At 44.3% G+C, this 23,735-nt stretch overlaps 3 protein-coding genes across 12 annotated transcripts in view; all 3 read left to right on the top strand.

The window, feature by feature from the left end:
• Positions 1–10,540, top strand: part of SRCAP (Snf2 related CREBBP activator protein) — a 33,766-nt gene extending 23,226 nt beyond the window's left edge. For all 5 annotated transcript variants that reach the window (XM_077141192.1, XM_077141191.1, XM_077141190.1 and 2 more), the window contains 9 exons: positions 2,144–2,409; positions 2,549–2,751; positions 4,706–4,875; positions 5,027–5,223; positions 5,317–5,431; positions 5,651–5,770; positions 6,978–7,172; positions 7,282–7,365; positions 7,470–10,540. In XM_077141192.1, the coding sequence (XP_076997307.1) occupies positions 2,144–2,409; positions 2,549–2,751; positions 4,706–4,875; positions 5,027–5,223; positions 5,317–5,431; positions 5,651–5,770; positions 6,978–7,172; positions 7,282–7,365; positions 7,470–10,139 (4,020 nt within the window). In that variant the 3' untranslated portion in view covers positions 10,140–10,540. The remainder of the gene's footprint in view (positions 1–2,143; positions 2,410–2,548; positions 2,752–4,705; positions 4,876–5,026; positions 5,224–5,316; positions 5,432–5,650; positions 5,771–6,977; positions 7,173–7,281; positions 7,366–7,469) is intronic.
• Positions 10,541–10,585: 45 nt separating this feature from the next.
• On the top strand, positions 10,586–14,091 carry TMEM265 (transmembrane protein 265). The gene is made up of 3 exons (XM_077141224.1): positions 10,586–11,129; positions 12,140–12,310; positions 13,627–14,091. The coding sequence occupies exons 2-3, from the start codon at positions 12,143–12,145 to the stop codon at positions 13,786–13,788; spliced, it is 330 nt and encodes a 109-aa protein (XP_076997339.1). The 5' UTR covers positions 10,586–11,129; positions 12,140–12,142; the 3' UTR covers positions 13,789–14,091.
• Positions 14,092–19,682: 5,591 nt separating this feature from the next.
• The window catches only part of PHKG2 (phosphorylase kinase catalytic subunit gamma 2), a 34,667-nt gene continuing 30,614 nt past the window's right edge, over positions 19,683–23,735 (top strand). For 4 of the 6 annotated variants that reach the window (XR_013167957.1, XR_013167956.1, XM_077141207.1 and 1 more), the window contains exon 1: positions 19,845–20,243. Coding sequence is in view for 4 of the 6 variants with exons in the window: in XM_077141207.1 (XP_076997322.1) it covers positions 20,149–20,243 (95 nt within the window). In the remaining 2 variants the exon portion in view is untranslated. Of the gene's footprint in view, positions 19,794–19,844; positions 20,244–23,735 lie in introns of those variants that run through there. The other 2 variants (XM_077141205.1, XM_077141206.1) reach the window with 2 other exon arrangements.

The following is a 23,735-nucleotide window of genomic DNA, read 5'->3' as shown; positions in this document are numbered from 1 at the left end:
AATAATTCAGGAACTAATAAGAAAAATGGCCCAGCAAATCTCTTGGGTCTTGGTGTTTTTCTCTATCACTGGAGCAGTTTCCTCTTCTCTGCCCAGTTCTCTACCCTCCTCCTGCTGATGCAGTCTGCCTTTGCCCCTGTCTTTTTCTAATGCTGCCAGGCTGGTTCTGGCTTGTTGAGAGCAGAGGGTAGACTGACTAGATCCTGACAACCCATTGTCTGATGAATTTTAACTCTTCTGCAAGTAGGCAGCAGCTTCTTGTCACTACTTTTATTCTTTGAACAGCTTTATTGAGATACGATTAATGTACCATACATTTAAAGTATACAGTTCAGTGACTTATTATATTCACAGGGTTGTGCAATCATTACTACAGTCTAATTGTATAACCCTTTCATCACCCCCAAAAGAAATCTTGTGCCTGTCAGCAGTCATTCTTCCTTTCCTTTCCCCACCTCATCCCCCTTTCTAGGCAACCACTAATATATTTCTTTCTCTGTAGATTATCTGGCCTGGACATTTGGTATCAATAGAATCCTATGTGTAATATGTAGTCTTTTATGTCTGGCTTTTTTCACTTGGCATGTTTTTGAGGTTCACCCATGTCATAGGATGTATCAATACTTCATTCCCTTTTATTGTTGACTAATATTCCATTGTATAGCTATACCACATTTTAATTTATCTACTTTTCACTCCATGTCCATTATATGGACATTTGGGTTATTTCTGCTTTTTGACTATTATGAATAATGCTGCTATGAACATCGGTGTATAAGTTTTTGTGTGGACCCATGTTTTCAATTTCTTTTGGTTGTATACCCAGGAGTGCCGTTCCTGGGTTATATGATAACTCTGCAATTCCTGGGTTATATGATAACTCTATATTTAACCATTTGAAAAACTGCCAAACTGATTTCCACCATGGCTGTGCCATTTTACATCACTGTCAGCAATATATGAGAGTTCTAATTTCTCCACATCCTTGCCAACACTTATCTATTTTATTATAGCCATCCTAATGGATGTGAAGTGGGATCTTCATTGTGACTTTTATTTGCATTTCTCTAATAACTGTTGATGTTGAGTATCTTTTCATGTGCTTTTTGCCCATGCTGTATCTTATTTGGAGTTATGTCTATTCAGATCTTTTGCCCCTTTTTAACAGGGTTATTTCTTTCTATTATTTGTAAATTCTAGATGCATTTTCCTTTTCAGATTTGTGATTTGCAAATATTTTTCCCCTACTCTTGAGAGCTGTTTTTTGCCTCTGTTGGGATGCTTTCCTTCCTCACTTGGAGCACCAGGAGCCAAGAGGGCAAGCTTAAGGTAGCAGTTAGGGAGATGTGGGACTCTGCTTTTTTCAGGCCCCTCTGCTGTGGTCCAGTCTCATTATTATTAGTTCATTCTACTTGACAAGTACATGTTGAAAACCTACTTTGTGTCACGCATTGAGCTAGTTACTGGTGAGTATAGTGTGAAAATCAGATATGATTTACTGTATATGGAGCCTAAAGTTTAGTGAGAAGAAGACAGTAATCACACAAATGTTAAATTACAAGTGTGATTAAATGTTACATAGAGGGGTTTGGTGGTTTTATAGGCCATGAGATTGGAAGCACAGAGATGAGGAAGGATTGGGTCAAATTCATGCAGGTCTCCGGGCTGCTAGTGCACTCTTACTTTCTGTTTTGGAATGATGAGACTTGGATATCTGGTTGGATGTTCCAGTTTTATCCCGGTTTAGTCTGCTTTTGGCAGAAACCTGCAGTGAATTTGATTAGCCTCTCTAACTCCTGTTGAAATATTTGGGGATGGTTTCTAGTAATTTTTTTGGACACGTCTCAAAAAGATTAATGAACTTTGATGGTCTAAAGCCAAGTGTTAAATAGAAAAGTTCCCACAGATCTCATTCTAATAGCTTGTTGGCTATGTTGATCTTAATATTATAAAAGAAATAATATGTAATATTGAGAACTTGGAAAACTACCAAAAGCATATTGTATTTTTGAATCTTATGATTTCCACAGATTTTATATATATATAATTTCCATCTGGGAGGAACTATCAGGTTTTCTATAAGGCTTTGATGTGAACTTTGAAGTCATTGATTACTTTCTCTGCCTTTCTCTCTCTTACCTAGGACTCCCTGGAGGAAAAGCGTAAGCAGCAGCGGTCTGAACGCCTGGAACGGATTTTCCACCTTAGCGAGGCTCATGGGGCTCTGGCACCCGTGTATGGAACTGAAGTCCTGGATTTCTGTACCCTCCCTCAACCTGTTGCCAGCCCCATTGGCTGTCATGCTCCTGGTCCCAGCCACCCCACTTTTTGGACTTTTACCGAGGCTGCCCGCCAGGCTGTTCTGTTTCCCCAGCAACGACTGGACCAGCTGTCAGAAATCATTGAGAGGTTGGCAGGGCTATGTGCTAATGGAAAGTGGGTCTTGGGTCCTTTAAGTGGATGTAGTGCTTAGGGCTGATGGACGTGCTAGCTTTTGCAGCTTTTCAGAGTCCCGTCACTTAAACCACTTGCCTTCTTCCTTCTACAGGTTCATCTTTGTCATGCCTCCTGTGGAGGCACCCCCCCCTTCCCTGCATGCCTGCCACCCACCTCCTTGGCTGGCACCACGTCAGGCAGCCTTCCAGGAGCAATTGGCCTTCGAGCTCTGGCCCCGGGCTCGTCCTTTGCACCGTATTGTATGTAACATGCGTACCCAGTTCCCTGATTTGCGGCTCATCCAGTATGATTGTGGTGAGTTCACTGGTCACTGAGAGTCACTTGACCTCTTTTCCTTTCTTAGTAGCAAAACTTAGTATTATATTGGGTAGATAGAAATACTAGCGGTCAATGAGAGGGAGGGGTAAGGAGCATGGTATGTGTGAGTTTTTCTTATTATTTATTTTTCTGGAATGTTGCAAATGTTCAAAAAAAATTATCATGGTGATGAATACACAACTGTGTGATGATATTGTGAGCCATTGATTGTACACCATGTATGGAAAGTTTATGTGGGATTTTTTGTATGTTGTTTTATTAATAAAAATATTTAAAAAAAACAAAACTTAGTATTAGAATTATGTCTCACACAAGTCTCTGTTGCTTTCAGTAAAGCCTTAGACAATTTCTTAGGTTAAGCTGTGGGCACATTGGAGAAACAGGCCTTATGATAGGTTCTTGGTATCATTGAATTTGGCTTTAGGTGAAAATTCAAGTGTGTGCTGCTAAGTCATTTATTCAGTCATGATTTATGAACATCTGTTGTTGAGTCATCTGGGATACAATGATGAACAAGAGAGCATATAGCACAGTTTTCAGATTTATGTGGAAAGGTGTGCAGTGGTATAAGACTACGTGGTAAATAGAAAATTTTGATGTGGGAGAAGGCAAAGACCTTTGTATTAGAATGCATTTGCTGTAAGTAACATAATAGAAAACCAACCAACAGTGACTTAACCCACAAAGAAACTTATTTATTGCTGATGAAGAATTCTGGGAATAGTGGAGTGTGTCTGGTTCATTAGCTTGGTGATGTCCTCAGTGACCCAAGACGTTTCTATATTTTTACCCTGCTGCTGTCCTTAGCTTTTATCTTCTTATCCTAATGCTTATTTCCTCATGTTCTCAAAAGGGCTGCCATAGTTCCAGGGAGCACATCAATACTCTAAGCAGAAAAGCAAAGGGTTGAGACAAAACACTTAATGCTAGCAAGTCTTTTTCCTTTTTTTCTGGGAAGGAGAGCCCTCCTAGCAGACTTAGCTTCACAATTCATTGACTCTGGCTGGACCATATACCCATCCTTAGGGCAATCACTAACAGGAGGAATGGCCGAGAGGAGCTATGACTTATTTAGACCAATCATCATTTTCTGGGCTTGGGTTGGGGCCTACCTTCCCTGAAATCTAGGAATCTCTGCAGTGGCCTATAATGTTAATCAGTTTTTTTTAATCAAGAGTGGCTATTGGACTATAGTGAGTAGCTCCTTCCACAATCCCACACAGGCATTTCTGTCGTAATGTGCTTGGTGATATCCTGAATGCCTTAGAACAATTTTTTAAAAATCAGGAAATTCTTTTATTTGTATGTGCTCAATAAATATTTTAATAAAAATTAGTTTTCTAACATTGGAAACCATTCAAAGTAGAAGAGAATATTGGAAGTCTTTTATTAAAAGTGTTCAAACTGGCCCATGAGAAATGTAGAAGTTATTTCTGTGTTTGATGGATGGTTGAGTTTTGGATAACCTCATAAGATTCCATCTGACTCAGACTTTCATGTGTGATCTTAAATCCCTGTCTCTGAGCCATGGCCATGGATTTGTTGATCTCTCTCCTACACTTCAGCTGGTATAGTTATTGTAGTATTTAAAGAACTCTTGCCCAGCCATTGTTCAGAATCCCCGTGCCCTCACACCTCCCTGTGAGTTTCTTTAATTATCCTACCCTTAGTTGGACTTGGAAAATTAGAAAGTAAGCCAGGGGTAGACTGAAGAGTGAAATCCTTAAGAAGAGAGAGTGTAAAGAGTTAAATATTTATTTTTGATCCCCCAGGCTAATTGAGACCTTGATCCCAAGCCTTAGCTTTCATCCACAGCCTAACAATGCTAAATTTCCTCCCCATTCCAGCTTATGTCCTCCTAGCTCCCTGTATGCCTTCATAGCTCCCTGTACCCCCTCATAGCCCCCTGTTTCCCTTTGTATATCTTCAGGAAAACTGCAAACGTTGGCAGTGTTGCTGCGGCAACTCAAGGCAGAGGGCCACCGGGTGCTGATCTTCACCCAGATGACCCGAATGCTGGATGTGCTGGAGCAGTTTCTGACGTACCATGGTCACCTCTACTTGCGCCTCGATGGCTCGACTAGAGTTGAACAGAGACAGGTAACCTAGTCATCTGCAGCCCTTGGAGGCTCATCCCAACGCCTGTCTTATCTTCCCTGGACTTGGACTCCCAGAAGGGGCACCACTAAGCTTTTGGATCCTCTATATCTGGCTATGTCTCCCTGTACCATCTTTTTTCCTTTCCTTCTAGGCCTTGATGGAACGGTTCAATGCAGACAAACGCATATTCTGCTTCATCCTTTCAACTCGGAGTGGGGGTGTGGGCGTGAACCTGACAGGAGCAGACACTGTTGTCTTTTACGACAGTGACTGGAATCCTACCATGGATGCTCAGGCCCAGGATCGCTGTCACCGAATTGGCCAGACCCGAGATGTCCACATCTATAGGTATTACCTGGTCTCCCTCACCTCACATCCTTATTGCTGTTAGGGTTTCATTGATGTATTTGGCTGTTTACACATGGCCTCCATACCCCCTAGGCTTATCAGTGAACGGACAGTGGAGGAGAACATTCTTAAAAAGGCAAATCAGAAGAGAATGTTAGGAGACATGGCCATTGAAGGAGGCAACTTCACCACAGCCTATTTTAAACAGGTACTACCAAGCTCTTTCAGCCTCTCCAGAAGAGAGCTGTTTTGCATGTGGGAGTTCCTTCTGTTTGGTACAGAGGATCTGCTTTGGCTTCCATGGATCAGCCCTTTCCAACCAGTAACGCCTCTGTTACTTCAAGAGCTTTCAACCTTACAGCCCTAGAACTTCCTTGCACCAGCATTCCATTGGCTCTGACACTTTCCTCCCTGCTCTCTCCAATAGCAGACTATCCGAGAGCTGTTTGATATGCCCCTGGAAGAGCCATCTGGCTCATCTGCACCTTCTGCCCCTGACGAGGAGGAGGAGGCTGTGGCCAGCAAGCAGACCCATATCCTGGAGCAGGTGAAGAAAGAGTGGGCAGTCCCTTAAGTAGATCTAATACTTACAGGCTATCCTGTCTGTCTGTTGAGCGTGTCCAGATGGGTAGGAGAATTGTTTCTGCTGCTTTCCAGGTTATGGTCAGCCTTTGGTACTTGTGGGTAGATTACTTATTGGTGCACATGATTTAGTAGAAGACAGGATCCAGAGACCTAAGTTTTTAGAGTCCTTAATAATAAGGAAAATAAAAAGCAGTTTTCCTTAATAATGGTGTCTGTTAAGCCAGACCTGTTTATTCTTCCTATTTTTTTGTTCTAATTTTTATTATGGTAATATATACACAACATAACTGTTTATTTACACAAATATGGCATGTCAGGGCCGGAATCCTCACCTCCCACCAGTGGGCCCTGTAAAGCTACTCCCCGATCCATACTGCCCACCCTAGCTCAGCAGCCCTTCATAGCTTGCCATCGCATTGAGCTGGGGGTGACTGGTGGAGGCAGCCCAGAGAATGGAGAAGCAGAGCCTCTTTCTGCTTCTTTGACATGCTAATGAGAAGGAAGTAACTCTGAGGAATAAATGGTATAGTGAAAATAAGCACTTTGTACAAGCATAAAACAGTTTTCCAAACGTTTTGAATTCCTGGGGTCTATCTCAAAATCTGCTAAATCATAATTTTGGGAGGTAGGGTATAGGCATTTATATTTTTTCAGAGTTCCTCAGATATAGACAGTTGTTGAGGAACTGCAGGCATAGAACATTATGGAGATGATGTACCCTATTGAGGGCTTTCCCCTCATTGCCGAGCCTGCTCTAGGGCCCTTCTGCCTGCAATGGGTATGAGCTCTCTTGATATTCATCTCAAGGAAAAGATCAGATGTTATTAGTCTGTTGAAGAGATTTGTCATGAGGCATCTCACTGCAAAAAAGAATTTTGGGCTTTTTAATATTCAAAATGTTCTGCTCTAAGGTTTACTTGAAGGAAAGGAAGCAGAGCTAGAGGTCTACAAAACTCATTTGTCTCAAATGGAACTCTTGGTCAAGTCCATTCCATTCTGTTGAATCACAGAGTTTCTTTGATAACTGGTGGCTCAGAAGGGAGTTGAGAAGTTCTGTTGCAATCCTGGTTTGGTGTAAATTTGGCTTCAAGTGTTTACCAGAATAAAATTCCGTGATGTAAAGTTCGTTAAGGCAGGTCTGATGTTTTTTTTTCTCCACACCTTTACAGGCATTGTGTCGGGCAGAGGATGAGGAGGATATCCGTGCAGCCACCCAGGCCAAGGCTGAACAGGTGGCTGAGCTTGCAGAGTTCAATGAGAATGATGGGTTTCTTGCTGGTGAAGGAGAGGAGAGTGGTCGACCTGGGGCTGAGGATGAGGAGATGTCACGGGCAGAGCTAGAAATTGCTGCCCTTGTAGAACAGGTGAGTGTTGGACCCCTGCCTTGGGCTCTGTGGCCTCCTTCTGGCTTTTCTTGTGATGTCAAGCAAGGGTGGTCCAGGGCCACATGTTCATCACCACTCCTCCCTGCAGCTAACCCCCATTGAACGCTATGCCATGAAATTCCTGGAAGCCTCACTGGAGGAGGTGAGCCGCGAGGAGCTCAAGCAGGCAGAAGTGAGTATTTCTAGGGGTATGGAGCTGGAAGTGGGAAGCTACTGATTTCTCTTCCCTCGCTACCCTACTCGACTCCCTCTGATCCCCCCTTGGTGTCTTGGCAGGAGCAAGTGGAAGCTGCCCGGAAGGACCTGGACCAAGCCAAGGAGGAGGTGTTCCGCCTACCCCAAGAGGAGGAGGAGGGGCCAGGGGCTGGGGATGAGGTTTCCTGCGGGACCGGTGGAGGCAACCACCGGCGCAGTAAGAAGTCCAAGGCCCCTGAGAGGCCGGGGACCCGTGTCAGTGAGCGTCTTCGTGGAGCCCGGGCTGAGACTCAAGGGACAAACCACACTCCTGTCACACCCGCCCATCATACCCGCAGCACCTCCATGCCCACCCGCTGCAGCCCCGCTAGGGAACGAATTCCCCGGCCAGCACCTAGGTCTCGACCCACTCCAGCTCCTGCTGCAATTCCTGTACCAATTCCCTACCCCAACCCCATTTCATCCCCAAATCCAATATCCGTTCTTCCTGCCCATGTCTTGCCTCCCCCTCCTTTGCAGATTCCTCCCTCTTGTTCTTCTCCTGCCTGCACCCCTCCTCCTGCCTGTAGCCCTCCACCAGTTCATACTCCCCCACCAGTCCAAACCCCTCTCCTAACTCCCTCCTCCCCTCCTCCTCCTCTGGTTGGTCCACCTTCTGGGCCTGTTTCCCCCTCAGTCACCAATCTCTCCTTGGGCTTGAGGCCTGAGGCAGAGCTGTGTGCGCAAACACAGGCGTCTACTGAGTCCCTGGAACTTGCTGGCATGGCCAATTTTGAAACTTCCCCTCCTACTCTGGTGACCCCCAAGGATCTGATGCCAGTTGCTGTTGAGGTCCTGCCCATGTCAGAGAAGAACATTTCTCTTACCCCTTCTGCATCTAGCCCAACTCTGGAGGCTGGCAGCATCCCCAACGGTCAAGAACAGGAGGTGCCAGAGCCTGCTGAGGGGACCATCCTTACAGTGCTGCCTGAGGGTGAGGAGGTGCCCACCTGTTTGAGTGAGAGCAATGGGCTGGAGCTTCCACCCTCAGCACCATTTGATGAGCCTTTTCAGGAGCCATTGGAGTCTGCCAGGAACTCTGAAGAGATGGTGGAACCCCAGACTCGAACTTCCAGCCCAGAGAAACTGCAGGAACTCCGTACAGCTGAGGTTACAGCTCCATCAGCCTCATCCTCGGCCACCTCCTCACCTGAGGGACCTTCTTCAGTCCGGCCTCCTCGGCGTCGTACCAGTGCTGATGTAGAAATTCGGGGTCAGGGGACTGGTCGGCCGGGGCAGCCTCCAGGTCCCAAAGTGCTTCGCAAGCTTCCAGGACGGCTAGTGACTGTGGTTGAGGAGAAGGAACTGGTGAGGAGACGGCGACAACAGCGGGGCCCTGCTACCACCTCAGTGTCTGGGGTCTCTGAGACCGGTACCAGCCCAGCAAGCCCACCCACCCATGGCATGTCAGGGCTGGAATCCTCACCTCCCACCAGTGGGCCCTGTGAAGCTACTCCCCGATCCATACTGCCCACCCCAGCTCAGCAACCCTTCATAGCTCGCCGTCGCATTGAGCTGGGGGTGACTGGTGGAGGCAGCCCAGAGAATGGAGAAGGAGCACTGCTTGCCATCACTCCACCTGCTGTGAAACGTCGGAGGGGGAGGCCCCCCAAGAAAAATAAGTCTCTAGCAGATGCTGGGCGAGGGGTGGAGGAGACACCCTCATCCATCTCTAAGGGAAAAAGCAACGGGGCTGACCCAGTTCCTGGGCCTGAGACCCTCATTGTTACAGAACCTGTCCTGGGACCCCAGCTTATTCCTGGGCCCCAACCTTTTGGATCCCAGCCAATTCACAAACCCGAGCCCATCGTCTTGTCACCTGTGGAGAAAAGAAGGCGTGGGCGGCCACCTAAGGCACGAGATTTGCCCATCCCTGGGACCATTTCCTCTCCTGGGGATGGCAGCTTAGAGAGCCGGACACAGCCACTCCCACTGCCATCACCCCTTCCACCACTTTCACCGCTCATAACTTGTCCCACTGCTCCTGTCACCAACACTGTCACCACCGTCACCATTTCAGCCTCCCCACCCAAGCGGAAGCGGGGCCGACCTCCCAAGAATCCACCATCACCTCGGCCCAGCCAGCTCCCTGTCTTGGACCATGACAGCTCTTCTGTTCTTGAGAGCTGTGGACTGGGGAGGCGGCGGCAACCCCAGGGCCAGGGGGAGAGTGAGGGCAGTTCCTCTGATGAGGATGGAGGCCGCCCTCTCACCCGCCTGGCCCGCCTACGGCTTGAAGCAGAGGGAATGCGGGGACGAAAGAGTGAAGGATCCATGGTGGTGGCAGTAATTCAGGATGACCTGGATGCGGTAGAGAGTGGGCCAGGCGGGTTGGAATTGACTCCTCCTGTGGTCTCCTTGGCCCCAAAACTGCGCTCAACCCGGCTGCGCCCAGGGTCTCTAGTCCCCCCACTAGAGACTGAGAAGGTGCCTCGCAAACGGGCAGGTGCCTCAATGACTGGGGCTCCTGGGCTGGCAAAGCGGGGCCGCTTACAGCCCCCGAGTCCCCTGGGACCTGAGGGTTCAGTAGAGGAGTCTGAGGCTGAAGTCTCAGGCGAAGAGGATGAAGGGGATGGCACCCCTCGCCGCAGGCCTGGTCCCCGCCGTCTTGGTGGGGCCAACCAAGGGGACCAGCGCATCCTGCGCAGCAGTGCCCCTCCCCACCTGGTTGGCCCTACCAGTAGTCACAGAGGCCGCAAGGCTAAGACGTGAGTGGGCTGCCCCTTCCACGTAGGCTTTCTGCCATCGTCCCTCTTCTCCCACGACCAGGCCTGACTCTGTTAACCACTACTTGAAGTCTTGAGGGGGAAAGCCTCCAGGGAGACAGGGGCCTTCTCCCTTCTTTCCACCAAAGTAGGGGTAGGCAACTGGTTGTCATGGAAATGGGATTCTTCACCTCCCCTTCCCTTCCACCCCATGTGGCTGGGCAGTGTTAAGGGTGGCAAGATAGTTTCTGTCCCCACCCCCTTGTACTTGATTCCCCAGCTATCTATCACAGCCCCCACCTGAAGGGGAAGGGGAAGGGTTAGGGGTGTCTCTCCACAATGAGTTTTTTTTTTTCTTTCTTTCTTTTTTTTAAGAAGAAAAAATAATAAACTTAGTTTCTGTATGAGCATCCGCGTAAGGAGGCTTCTGATTTTCTGGTCTGGTGGAGGGTTGGGTGGGAACTTGGGCATCATTTCTCTCCTCTCACTCTTACCAACACCCCAGGGCTTAGTCTCTAATCCAGGATTATATACCTTTGAAGCAAAAATCTCCACCTAAGAAGAAGGAAGACTGGCAAATTTTATCTCCTGGTAGGATGCTTTTCCTTAAAGGTTCAGGTTTTTAGTCATTCAGATTCACACACATTTCTTCTCCCGCCCTCCTACCGTTTTGCTTCTTGGACTCAGAACTGTCTGATCACTCAGACAGCCTTTTGGCACTCTTGACCTAGTGCTTCCTTTCCCTTCTTTTTCATAAGGCAGGGATTGAACCTTCATTTGCTCCATCCCTTGGCCATCCCCTTGCTATCCTCCTTCCAGTCAAACTGGTTTGAACAAGCCACACCCTCTTCCTAGCTCCTGGGGTTCCTCAAGTGCTGGGGTAGCCACCCAACCCCGCCCCTGGGCTTGGCTTAGAGCCCTGAGTCAGCTCCTCCACCCAAGCCAAATCCAACCTAAGGCAGGAGTCGAAACTCACAGTCTCAAGGCTTCAAGCCAGGTAAGACCTCATGCCTTTTTTGTTTCTTCTGACCTCAACTTCTTCTGGGCCCTCTCTGTATTTTTCTTCCACTGCTGAATTGGCATCTTTTTACCTTTTCTGAGTTTGTTCTTCACACCCATTCCTCTGCAGCTTTGTGGCCCACATTGCTCTTTGCTCTTCATTGCATATTCTGCCTTTTTCACCCTTTCTGTCCTTTGTCACTTATGTTCAGAGTCCCACAAATGGTTGTTTTGTTTAGGATGTAGGGGAATGATTGGTTATGAGGGAAAGGTGGTTTGATACTCAGAGGACATGAGAGATGGAGAAATGAGAAATGGTTATGTAGGTCACCATGCAGGTTTCTGTGTGGCTAAGAGGTCATAAGGACTTTGAGTGTTAATCTGATGGTGGTATATGATGGGTTAAAATGCAGAGAAGGTGGCAGGGAGTCAGCATGACTGGGGAGGTGAGGTCTTTCTGGTGTTCAGACTATAACAGAAGAGGGCTTAGATTTGTTTCCCCCTTGCTTCCTCCCCCAGAATGTGTGTTCACATGAAATGGCTTCTCTGCTTGAAGTGGAGTGCAGGACCTGGGGACCCTTTTTTGATCCCTCTCCATTACTCAGAAGCAGCCCTTGGGGAACTTCAGGGAACTTGAAGAACCTTTTGAAATAACATTTCAAATGACTAATTTCAATGGTTTTAGATTCCTACCAGCTTTTGAGATTTTCTCTACTGCTTCTCAGTGTGCTTCTGTCACTTTGCTTGTCAAAAAAGTAACACATATAAGGCTACTTACACAGTGGCTTGCCTTCAAAGATTGGGTGAATCTTAAGCTGAGGCAAAAAAGATTCCAGCCACATGTTTCCTGGTGTACAAAACACTAGAGGAATTCCCCAGTAAGGCAGCATTTTTGAGAGTTGGGCTGGACCATAAGGACAGAATGCTTTGAGAGGGGTGGAGTCTGAGCAAGTCAAGCCAAGGGGTCAATTGATGGGCTTACAAGTACCTTGACTATATCGCCCACAGGTGATGGAGGACGAGGAGAAGGCAGTGGAGAACTTGGTGAGCAACATGGAGGCTGCTCATTCTCCATCTCCTATCCGCTGCTGCCGGCTCCGCCTCCGCTACTTGGCAGCTACTAGCATTGTCTGTGGCTGCTCTTGCCTGGGCGTCATGGCTCTTGTATATGCCATCAAGGTGAGGAATACAATTCAAGATCCACTCTCGAGTGGGAGCAAGGGTGTGCAGGTGTGAGGCAGTGGTTTCCTAAATCCGATGTATCTATATTGATCAGACAGGTACCATACCTGTCAGTGCTGAGCTCTGGGCTGTGGGCCAAAACTAATGAGGCAGGGTTTCTTCTGCATAAGACAGAACTAATAAGACAGGGTTCCTGCTGTCCTCAGTTAGATGAAAGCGATAGTAGTGAAATTGGATTATTATGAATAGAATGCAGCTTGGAAGTGTCATGATTGAGGGAAACTTAGGGTACCCAGGAGCCAGGGAGGATCCATGTACATGATTGCATACGTATGTATGGTGGAGTAGGTGTTAGGGAAGGCAATGTGGGGAGGTGACAGGAAAATAACCTGAAAAGATGCATAAACAAGTCTGAAAAGGCATTCCAGGTGAAGGGAGCAGCGTGTCCCAAGATCTGCACAGTTAGCAGGCTGGACCAAGGAGGGCCTTGTGAGAAATGAAGTCAGAGGGCCCACGTTCTTGAAGGCCTTGAATGCTATGCTTAGGATCTTGGACTTTTATCTAAAAAGTAATGGAAAGCCTTTGAAGGTTTTTCACAGGGGAGCCTGATATGGTCAGATTTGTGTTTCAGAAAGATCCCCTTTCAAGGCCTACAAGGAGAGTGAATTGAAGGGGCAAGACTGGAAAGCCAGCTAAGCAGTGATGACACAACTCTAGGAGTCTGGAAGTAGTTACGGGTCCTTGAGAGGGCCTTAACATTTCAGGAAAGCCCAACTGCACATGTACATTTTGAGAGGCCACATATCATACTGGAATCTTCTTAAATTAATTTAGTAACTGTAGTTGTATTTTATCAATCATAAATTATATTTCAGTCATTGGAATTTCTGAGTTTCATTAGGGCAAAATCATAAAAAGACTGTTTAGTGATGAAAAAGATGAGACCCATTGAGCAATGAGAATGGAGTGTTATTTGACTGGATATGAGTGGAGTACTCTAAGCTCACTGTTACTTGACAAGAATTCAAAATTCTGAATAAATCTGGATGGGTAGAAAAGGACGGGGCATAAAAGGGTTGAGAAGTGCTTTCCCATATGATCTTGTTAGCTCACTGTGACCACCCTAAGAAGTAGGCAGGGCTGAGATGGGTACCTTGTTTTGCAGATGAGGCACAAGCTAGAAGTTGGAAAGGGAAGTAGAGGGTTTGGGTGTGAAATTTTGTGTTGTGCAGGAATGGGGGAGTGGAATGGGGCGCTGGGCATTTGGGGGAAAGAAGCAGAAGGAGAATCTAACCAAGAACCTGCCCCTACAGGCGGAAGAGCGGCATAAGGCAGGCCGGTCCGAGGAGGCAGTGCACTGGGGGGCGCGGGCCCAGAGGCTCATCCTGGCCAGCTTTGCTGTCTGGTTTGCTGTACTTGTTCTGGGCCCTCTGCTGCTGTGGTTGCTGTCCTATGCCATCGCTCAGGCTGAATGACTGGCTGGCCTCCATTGAGAGTCAGCTGAGACCTCTTGGATCCCAGAGTTCAGCACTGCTGGGGCCCAGTGTTGGTGGCAGTGGCCCTTTTCTAGCTGGAAGAATGGTGCCTCTCCCAAGGACCTTTGAGAAGATCTCTTCTTGCCCTAGGCAGTAGCTGATACTGTGGAGTGGTGTCAGCTTGCTCTGTTCTTTCGCTCCCCCCACCTCACCCCACCTGAGGGGCATCCACTCAGAGTTGGGGCTGGAGATCAGGCCTGATTTTATTAGAATTTGTTTTGTAATAAAAACCTTTTTTTAGTGATGAAATGCTCCTGTGTAATTGTTTTTCTGTTTTCCCTTCGGCTCTTAGTGAGAACTTGGCTGGACTTATGATGGCAGAAGCCTAGGAGCTCTTCTGGAAGTTTCCCTTCTTGAAAAATTCCAGCTTCTCTCTTAAACTACAACAGAAACCCTAATATCAGAGAGGAAGAGTAGTAGCAGTAGCTACTATTAATATATTGAGAACTTACTGTATTTTAGGCTATGTTCCAAGCATTTTATATTTCTCAACTTCTTCAATCCTAACAATGACTATAGGTGAGATGTAGATACCATTTTTCTCATTTTATAGCTAAGGAGAACAAGCCCCAAATTTGCCCAAGGCCACACAGCTAGTAGGTAAATGGCAGAGCTGAGACTGAACCCAGTTTTGGTTCCAAAGTTGAGAGGTGTGAAAGAGTTGGATAACAGCAGTGGCTCCCTTGTTTTTGGAGATTTGTATTATGGTGAATTTTCACGTCCTATATCTTAGGCTTCACAACAATTTTTTAAGCACCTTTTTTATCGTGAAGTGTTATGCATACAGAAAAATGCTTGATGACACAAAACGAACACCTGAATAACCACTATTCAGTGAAGAAATTGAGCATTGCCAGCCCTCCAAAGCCTCATTCATGCCCCTCCCAATCACTACTCCTTCCTTTCTTCCCACAGATAACTGCCATTCTGACTTCTAGTAATGTAGTTAAATTTTGCCTGCATTTAAAGTTTATATAATGGAATCAATGTATGGTTTTTATGTCTGGCTTCTTTTACTTAACATTATGTTTGTGGGCTTTGTCAATATTCTGTGTAGCTTTGTGGTTTTTGTCACTCTATAGTATTCCATTATAGGAGTATATCTCAATTTATTCATTTTCTGTTGGTGGACTTTGGGGATTTCCAGTTTGGGGATATCATAGAGCATGCTGCTTTGGACGGTCTTACACATGTCTCTTGGTGTTCATGTGCCTTGGGAATGGAAGTTTTGGGTCACCTTACCATAATTTAGAGACCTACAGAGCACCTGAAGGCATGAAATGTTACACACTGAAGAGAAAATGAGAGGGTAAGGAGAGGAACACTATGGCTGTCTATACTGTTTATAAGGGCTCCTGGAAGGAAAAGTGTCAAGAATCCATAGTTGGTCCTAGAGGTTCATATTCTGACAATGTGTAGAATGTGTAGGGCAGTGGTTCTCAATGTTGATTTCTCAGTGGCATCAGCTGGAAAGGTTTAAAAAATACTTAAGCCTGGGCTTCAACCCCAGAAAGTCTGATTTAATTGTCTGAGGTGCGGCCAGGCCATCAGGATTTTTTTGTTTTCCATTTGATTCTAGTGTGCACCATTGGAGAACCACTATTTAGAAAAGGTTTGGTTGTGTCCATTCTACTAATTACTAAATCAGGAAAGCAGGATAACACATTTAAAAAGATTTTTACAGAAGGTTTTTTTTTTCAAATCATGTAACTTTATTCCATATCCTTATAATTACATGGCCTTTCTTTTTAAATATTTTTATTGAGATCTTCATATACATATAGTGCATACATGGTATACAAACAGTGGCTCACAAAATCAAAACATAGTTGTGCATTCATCACCATGATCATTTTTATAACATTTGTATCACTTCAGAAAAAGAAAGAAAAATAAAAAAATTCATACATCCCATACCCCTTGCCCCTTCCTCTCATTGACCACTAGTATTTCAATCTACGTGAGTTTTTACCCTTTATCCCCTCTACTATTTATTTTTTATCCCTATTTTTCTACTTATCTGTCCATACCCTGGATAAAAGGAGCATCAGACAAAAGGCTTTCACAATCACACAGTCACACTGTAAAAGCTATATAGTTATACAATCATTCAAGAATCAAGGCTACTGGAACACATCTCAACAGTTTCAGGTACTTCCCTCCAGCCGCTCTAATATACCATAAACTAAGAAGGGTATAATACATAAGATAACCTCTCCAGGATAACATCTCGACTCTGTTTGAAATCTCTCAGTCACTGAGACTTTATTTTGTTTCATTTCTCTCTTCCCCATTTTGGTAAGGGAGCCTTTCTCAATTTCATGATGCTGGGTCCCCGCTTATCCTGGGAGTCCTGACCCACCCTGCCAGAGAGATTTACACCCTTTGGAGTCAGGTCAGTGACTTCACTTGCTGAGTTGGCTTAGAGAGACCACATCTGAGCAGCTTAACAGAGGTTCTCTGGCAGTGAGTCTTAGGCATAATTGTAAGTAGACTTATCTTCTCCTTTGCAGGAATAAATTTCATAGGGGTGCACCCCAAGATCGAGGGTTCAGTCTATTAAATTGGTTGTCCCTACTGCAGAAGCCTTTTTTTTTTTAAGGCAATGCTTGATTAATCAGGAATGTCAATTTACTAGAAGAGAATATCCCATTTCCCCAAACTCTGAATAAATGAGGTCATGCAATTTTTAGCTCTTTATTATTTTTAATTAATTTATTTTTTATTTATGATACATAATCACATACAAACACAAACATTCTTATCATATGATCATTCCGTTCTTGTTATGTAATCAATAACAATCGTCACATAGTTGTATATTTATTATCATGATCATTTCTTAGAACATCTGCATCAATTCAGAAAAAGCAATAAAAAGAAAACAAAAAAATTCATACATAACATACCCCTTGCCCTCCCTTTCACCAATCACCAGCATTTCAATCTACTAAATTTATTTTAACATTTGTTCCCCCTATTATTTATTTATTTTTAAGCCATATGTTTTACTTGTCCATCAATAAGATAGACAAAATGAGCATCAGACACAAGGCTCTCACAACCAGAGAGTCACACTGCGACAGCCATATCATCATAAAATTATCTTCAAGAAACATGGCCACTGGAGCACAGCTCCACATTTTCAGGCAGTTCCCTCCAGCCTCTCCATTACACCTTAAGTAAACAGGTGCTATCTGTTTAATACGTTAAGAATAACCTCCACTATAACCTCTCAACTCTGAAATCTCTCAGTCACTAACACTTTTTTGTCTCATTTCGCTCTTCCCCCTTTTGGTGGAGAAGATTTTCTCAATCCCTTGATGCTGAGTTCCAGCTCATTTTAGGATTTCTGTCCCACATTGCCCGAATGGTCCACACCCCTGGGAGTTATGTCTCAAGTAGAGAGGGGGAGGGCAGTGAGTTTGCTTGCTGTGTCGGCCGAGAGAGAGGCCACATTTGTGATCTCTTTATTTTGAAAATATTCCAAATCTGTAGAACAATGAAAAAAATAGTACAACAAACTCTTGATACCCTTGACCTAGATTTAAAATTTTAACATTTTATCATATCTGCTTTATATCTTTCTAGACATACATAGTATTGTGCTGAACTATTTGAGGGTAATTCGCAAGTCTTTCATTCCTAAATACTAAATGATATATCTCCTAAGAACAAGGACATTATCTCATAACTATAACCAATGATCTGATTCAGAGAATCAGATAAAATTTGAATTTTTAAAAATAAGTCCAAATTAACACTAAAATTTGTAAGTACAGAAGAGGGGGAGGAAAAGATCTCCTTTATAATATAATACCTTTATAATAGAATGTAGAAACATTGCTACAATATTATCTTGTATTTAGTTCATATTAAAATTTGCCACTTATCCTAATGACATTCTTTATAGCAATTCTCTTGGTAGAGTCTGGTGTAGGTACACTCATTGCATTTAGTTGTCATGTCTCTTTAGTTTCCTTCAATTTAGAATGGTTCCTTATCCTTTTTTTGTCATTCATGACATCTTTGAAGCAAATTTCCACCAATGACTTTAATATCTATTAATCTTATACAAATAATTTATTACTGTGAGGCTTGCAAAATGTCAGTATTTTAATTCCTTCTACATATATTAGTTGGTATTCTATTATAAAGGAGCTCTTTTCCTCCCCCTCTTCTGTACTTACAAATTTTAGTGTTAATTTGGACTTATTTTTAAAAATTCAAATTTTATATCCATTATTGTCATTATCCTTAAATTTTGTTGAGGTAGAATTTACATACAATACATTGTACAGTGTGCAACTTGACAAATGTTTATGTATCAATATGCCTGTGTAATCACCACTCAGTTGAGAACATTTGCAGCTCATCAGAAGTCTTTCTCATGGCCCCCTCATTCTTATTATTCTTTGGTCCCTGATGAACACATAGGAAATGTGTTCAACCTGGCTCCTGCATTCTTTTGATAAGTCCCCATCATTTGGGGTACCTTCGAGCTTTCTGGCACCAATTGTTTCAGGCTCATCTTGTGCTTTCTCTGCTAGGAATAGGCCATTTCTCTTAAGGAGTCGTAGTCCCTTTTAGTGGGGACTGTTATTTAGAAATCAGTATCTGGGCACTAGGTGTGCTCATTCTACTGGGATGTTATGTTATTGTTTTTTGGCGCTTTCAGAGGTCAGAGATAAAAATATCTAGTTTTATCTATTTTAAGTCTAGTTTTTAATCATACCTCCAACTTCAATACGACATCATAGTTTCTTTCTCCACTTTTCCCATTCCAAATTCCATATTACTACAAGAACTCTGGCTCCCGATGACAGCAAAGTTTATTCACTTGTTAATTTTCAGAACATTTACCCCAATATACTACCAACAGTAATCCTATTTAGTAACGTTCAAGATATCTTTGCAATTCTTTTGTCATGAGACTCATGGTATGAAGTTGAAGTACTCTGGCAAAAAGTCATTTGAATTCATTTTATCTTCCCTTGTATTATGATCCCAAAATGACATTTCTAGGATAGCTTTTGGATGATTAGAAGAATTCATTCTGTGCTTTTCTCACTGAAACATAACTTCCACAAGGGTAGGGCCTTTTTTTTTTTTTTTAGTTGCTGTTAGTCCAGCGTCTAGTGCTTAGACTTAAGCTCAACAAATATTTGTTGAATGTGTAACCTCATGCCAGGAGTGAGTTATACACTGAGAAGCTTATCACGTAAATTGCTCCTAGCAAAAGCTCTCAACCTCACGAACTTAAAACAGAGAGCAATACACCCCAAGGCTTTGGGAGGGGGTGGTGGAAGCATGAAAAGAGTATGCGCAAGCTAGGGCCTTGGACATATTCAAGGGAAGTCATAGCAACCCCAGGATGAGGAGGCCTCTTCTGGCTTAGGCACTGTGGTGTGTCTAAGTCCGCCAACAAGTGAGGGTCTGCTCGAGACCCGCATTGTGGGTGGGGCTGCCAATTATATGTATATAGAGAAGATCGAATTCCGACAGAGACGCTGCGAGGTTAATTATGAGGGAATCCTACTTGAGTCTGGGACCCGGCGGCGCAACGAAATGCCGCACCCAGACCGCCAAAGGTCACGCTTCCCGGGACCCCTAAGTTCCGGGTCCCTTCAACCCCACTTGACAACAAGCTCCGCCTTCTGCCATCCCCCTGATGCTGTGTGCAGATTGGCCGGATCTGAAGCCCCGCCTCAGCATTGCTGTCTTGGGTAACTTCGAGCTCCAACGCTTGCAGTAGCCCGGCATCTTTCAGTTTCCTATTGGACTTCCTAGTCTGTCTTCGGGCGGCGCAAGCCATTGGCCGACGGGATAGGGGCGGGGCCTGCAGTCGTTGCCGGCGCCGCGGGAGGATAAGGCAAGCAACTAGAGGCGAACCCGGCGACCGAGCTACCGTGTAGCGACCCCGGCCTCTTTCCCCGCCCCCGCGAGTGAGCCTGCGCGAGCCCTCGAGCCCCCTCCCAGCCCCTACCCAAGTGCGCCTGCGCGGCAACAGCCGCCCGCCCTTGTGCCCCTTCCCCTTCTTCCTCGGCACCTTTTCCCTTCCCCTCCCTCGCCCTCTTCCCCTTCCCCTGCCCTGTCACCCTTCCCGTCCCCTAGGCCCTTCTGGGGGGACTTTCCAGTCCCGATCCTACCCCCACCCCGCCCCCATCCCCAAGGACCCTGGCGCCCCAGCCTCAAGGGCTGTGCCTCCGGGAGCCGCGATGTGCGTCCTCTCAGAACCTGTGGGCCTCCTTGCCCTCACTACCTTCGGTCTCCTCTACACAGGCCCTTACCTCCTTCAGGATGACGCTGGACGTGGGGCCGGAGGATGAGCTGCCTGACTGGGCCGCCGCCAAGGAGTTTTATCAGAAGTACGACCCTAAGGACGTCATTGGCAGGTGAGATCTCTGCCGGGAAAATGAGGTTCGGGGACCTCGGTTCCGAGCCAGCACGCACAGTTCCATTTGGGGGCTGGAAAGTTCCAAAGGGAAGGGTCAGTGGAGGCCATTTGGTGACTAAACTCTTATTCTGGGTCAACCCCCATTTTTTTTTCTTCACAAATCCATTCATTCATTTTCAAGCATTCAGCTAACATGTGCCAGACACAGCTAAACCAGGGGAGGGTGAAAAGGTGTTGTCTGTGACCTGGAGGTACTGTGGCTGAAAGAGGCACGTGAACAGTCAAGAGGTATCAGGCTGAGCAGAAGTTTGTACAGAGCACTGTGGGATTCCAGAGAACCAGGGGGTTAGTACTGCTGAGGGACAGGTTCTCACAAGGGCCTTGACTGGAAAGATGAGTAGGAGTCCAACTTCCAGAGAATAGAAGGAAGGCCTCCCCTGTAGGGCCACTGGCATTCCATTTATTCATCAAAGATTTCCTGAGCACCTACTCTGCTGAAGGTACTATACTAGGCACTGGGAATTCAAGATCCACAATGTTTCTGTCCTCTTGGAGTTTACATTCTAGTGGTAGAGACGGACAGTAAACATGAAAACAAAGGAGGCTTCTCAGTGGGTGAGTGTGAGCTGAGACCTGAATGATGAGAATAAGCCAGTCATGAGTTGGAGCAGGAATATATTCCAGGCAGAGGGAACAGCAAGTACAAAGGCAGGAAAGACCTTGCACAAGTAGTAGATAGACCAAAGTGGCTGGAATGTACTGAGAATGAGAAAGGGTGAAAGAAATTAAGTTGGAGGGGGGAACAGAGGTTAGATTATATAGGACCTTAGACCATGATAAAGAATTAAAAATTTTTAAACATTCTATTTTGAAATACATTCAAACTTACAGGACAGTTACACAAATAATACAAACCCTGTAAAGAGGACTCCAATATACCCTCATCCCTCAAGATAACCAGATGTACCAGTTTAACTTTTTGCCATATTTGCCTTATCGTTCTATCCGTCTATTTATCCACTTTCTGAACACTTGAGTATAGGTTTATACATCGTGTTTCCTAAACACTTCTTGAACAGTCATGTACATTTTTTTAAACAATTTTATTCACACACCATACAATCCATCCACAGTATATAATCAGTGGCTTTCGGTATAATCACAGAGTTGTGCATTAATCACCAAAGTGAATTTGAGAACATATTCATTACTCCAAAGAGAAAAATCCCATATCCCTTGTACTCCCCCATTATTGACACTTAGCATTGGTGTGGTATCTTTGCTACAATTGATGAAAAAATATAACAGTATTACTGTTAACTAGCTCCAAAAATTTACGTTAATTGAATTTTTTTCCATGTACCATTCTATTATTAACGCCTTGTACTAGTGATATACAATTGTTCCAGTTCATGGGAAGAACATTCTTATGTTTGTGCTATTAACCACAGTCATCATCCACAACAGAGTTCACTATTTTATATAGTCACATGTTTTATTATCTAGCTTTCCTACTAGTGACATATACGACCCTAAACTGCCCTTTTCATCCACAATCATACCCATAATTCAGTCTGTTAATTACACTCACAACAATATGCTGCCATCACCTCTATCCATTTCCAAACAGTTACACTCAATCTTATTAAAAATTCTGCACAAATTATGTATCAGCTCCCCTTTCTCTGAGGTAACCTATTCGTTCTCTTCGTAATCAGTTTCACCACATTCTCTCCAACATTTGTAGTTTTTGTTTTTTAGTAGTGGCCATTCTTGAAGGTGAGGAATGATATCTCATTGTGATTTTGATTTGCATTTCCCTAAAAGCTAGTGATGTTGAGCATCTTTTCATCTTGCTTTTTTTTTTTTGTATGGTCAGGCACTGGGAATTGAGCCCAGGTCTCTGGCATGGCAGTTGAGAACTCTTGTCTGCTGAGCCACTGTGGCCCGCCTTTCATGTGCTTTTTAGCCATTTGTATTTCCTCTTTGAAAAAGTATCCATTCAAGCCTTTTGCCCATTTTTTAATTGGGTTGTTTGTCTTTTTATTGTTGAGTTGTATGATTTCTTTTCATATTCTGGATATTAAACCAGTATCAGATATGTGGTTTCCAAATATTTTTTCCCATTGAGTAGGCTGTCTTTTTACTTTCTTGGGAAAGTCGTTTGAAGCACAAAAGTATTTAATTTTAAAGGTCCCATTTATCTGTTTTTTCTTTTGTTGCTTGTGCTTTGGGTGCCAAATCTAAGAAACCACCACTTTACCATATGTTCTAAAAGATGCTTCTCTACATTTTCTTCTAGGAGTTTTATGGTCCTGACTCTTATATTTAAGTCTTTGATCCATTTTGAATTGTTTTTTTGTATAGAATATGAGGTAGGGACTTCTTTTCATTGTTTTGGATATGACTATCCAGTTCTCCCAGCACCATTTGTTGAAGAGATTGTTCTGCCCCACCAGAGTGGATTGGGCAGACTTGTCAAGAATCAATTGACCATAGATGTGAGGACCATGTACATTTCTTAAGATCAAGGATATTCACTTATGTAACCACCTTAAGTGCAATTATGAAGTTCAAGCAATTTAACATCCTGTAAAGCTTAAGTCTATCTTCTCATTTTTTAGTGTATCCCAGTAATGTCCCTTTGAGCCTTTTGTCCCCCCTTGCTTGATCCCATTTAGGATCGGATGTATTGCGTTTGTCATTGTCTTTTCTCCCCCTTGCTAGATCCCTTCCAGGATCATGTATTGTGTTTGTCGTTGTCTTTTTAGTTGTGTATATATGTGTGTGTGTGTTTAAATATATACAATTAAACTTTCCCATCTCAATCACTTCCAAACATATCATCCAGTAGAATTAATAGCATTCACAATATTGTGGTATCTTCACCTCCTTCTTCCATTACTAAAACTTTTCCATCTTCCAAAACAGAAACCGTATACCCATTATGCATTAACTCCGTGTTCTGCCTTCCCCATGCCCCTTGGTAACCTGTACTCTAAATTCTGTCTCTATGAGTTTGCATATTCTCCAATATTTACTTTATAGTTACCATGAGACTTAATTTTAAATTCCTAAATCTCTAACAATCTTGTTTTACTTTGATGCCAGCTTAACTTTTAATAGTATTAACAAACTGTGTTCCTGTACTTAACCATCCCTCTACATGTAGCTAGGTAGTTCTTGTCACAAATTGCATGTTTATACATTATGAATCCCAAACTACCGATTTCATCCTGATTTCCTTTAGTTCTTTGTCTATGTTTTCCTTTAGCTCTTTGAGCATATTTAGGATTATTCTTAAAGTTTTTGTCTAGTTTGTCTAGTTTTTTATCAGTCCCAGGTCTGATCCTCCTCCTTGATGGTTTCTAATGTTTTAATCCTCTCTTTTGTCTGGGCTCTGTTTCCTGTCTCTTTGTATGTTTTGTAACCTTTTGTCAAAATCTGAATATTTTGATATTTTAATGTTCATTGAAATTTAGACTCTGAG

Source organism: Tamandua tetradactyla, chromosome 23 (genome assembly GCF_023851605.1).
Source record: "Tamandua tetradactyla isolate mTamTet1 chromosome 23, mTamTet1.pri, whole genome shotgun sequence".
NCBI lineage: Eukaryota > Metazoa > Chordata > Mammalia > Pilosa > Myrmecophagidae > Tamandua > Tamandua tetradactyla.
Note: the sequence above shows the minus strand (reverse complement) of the source record. Positions and strands in the feature narration are given on the sequence as shown.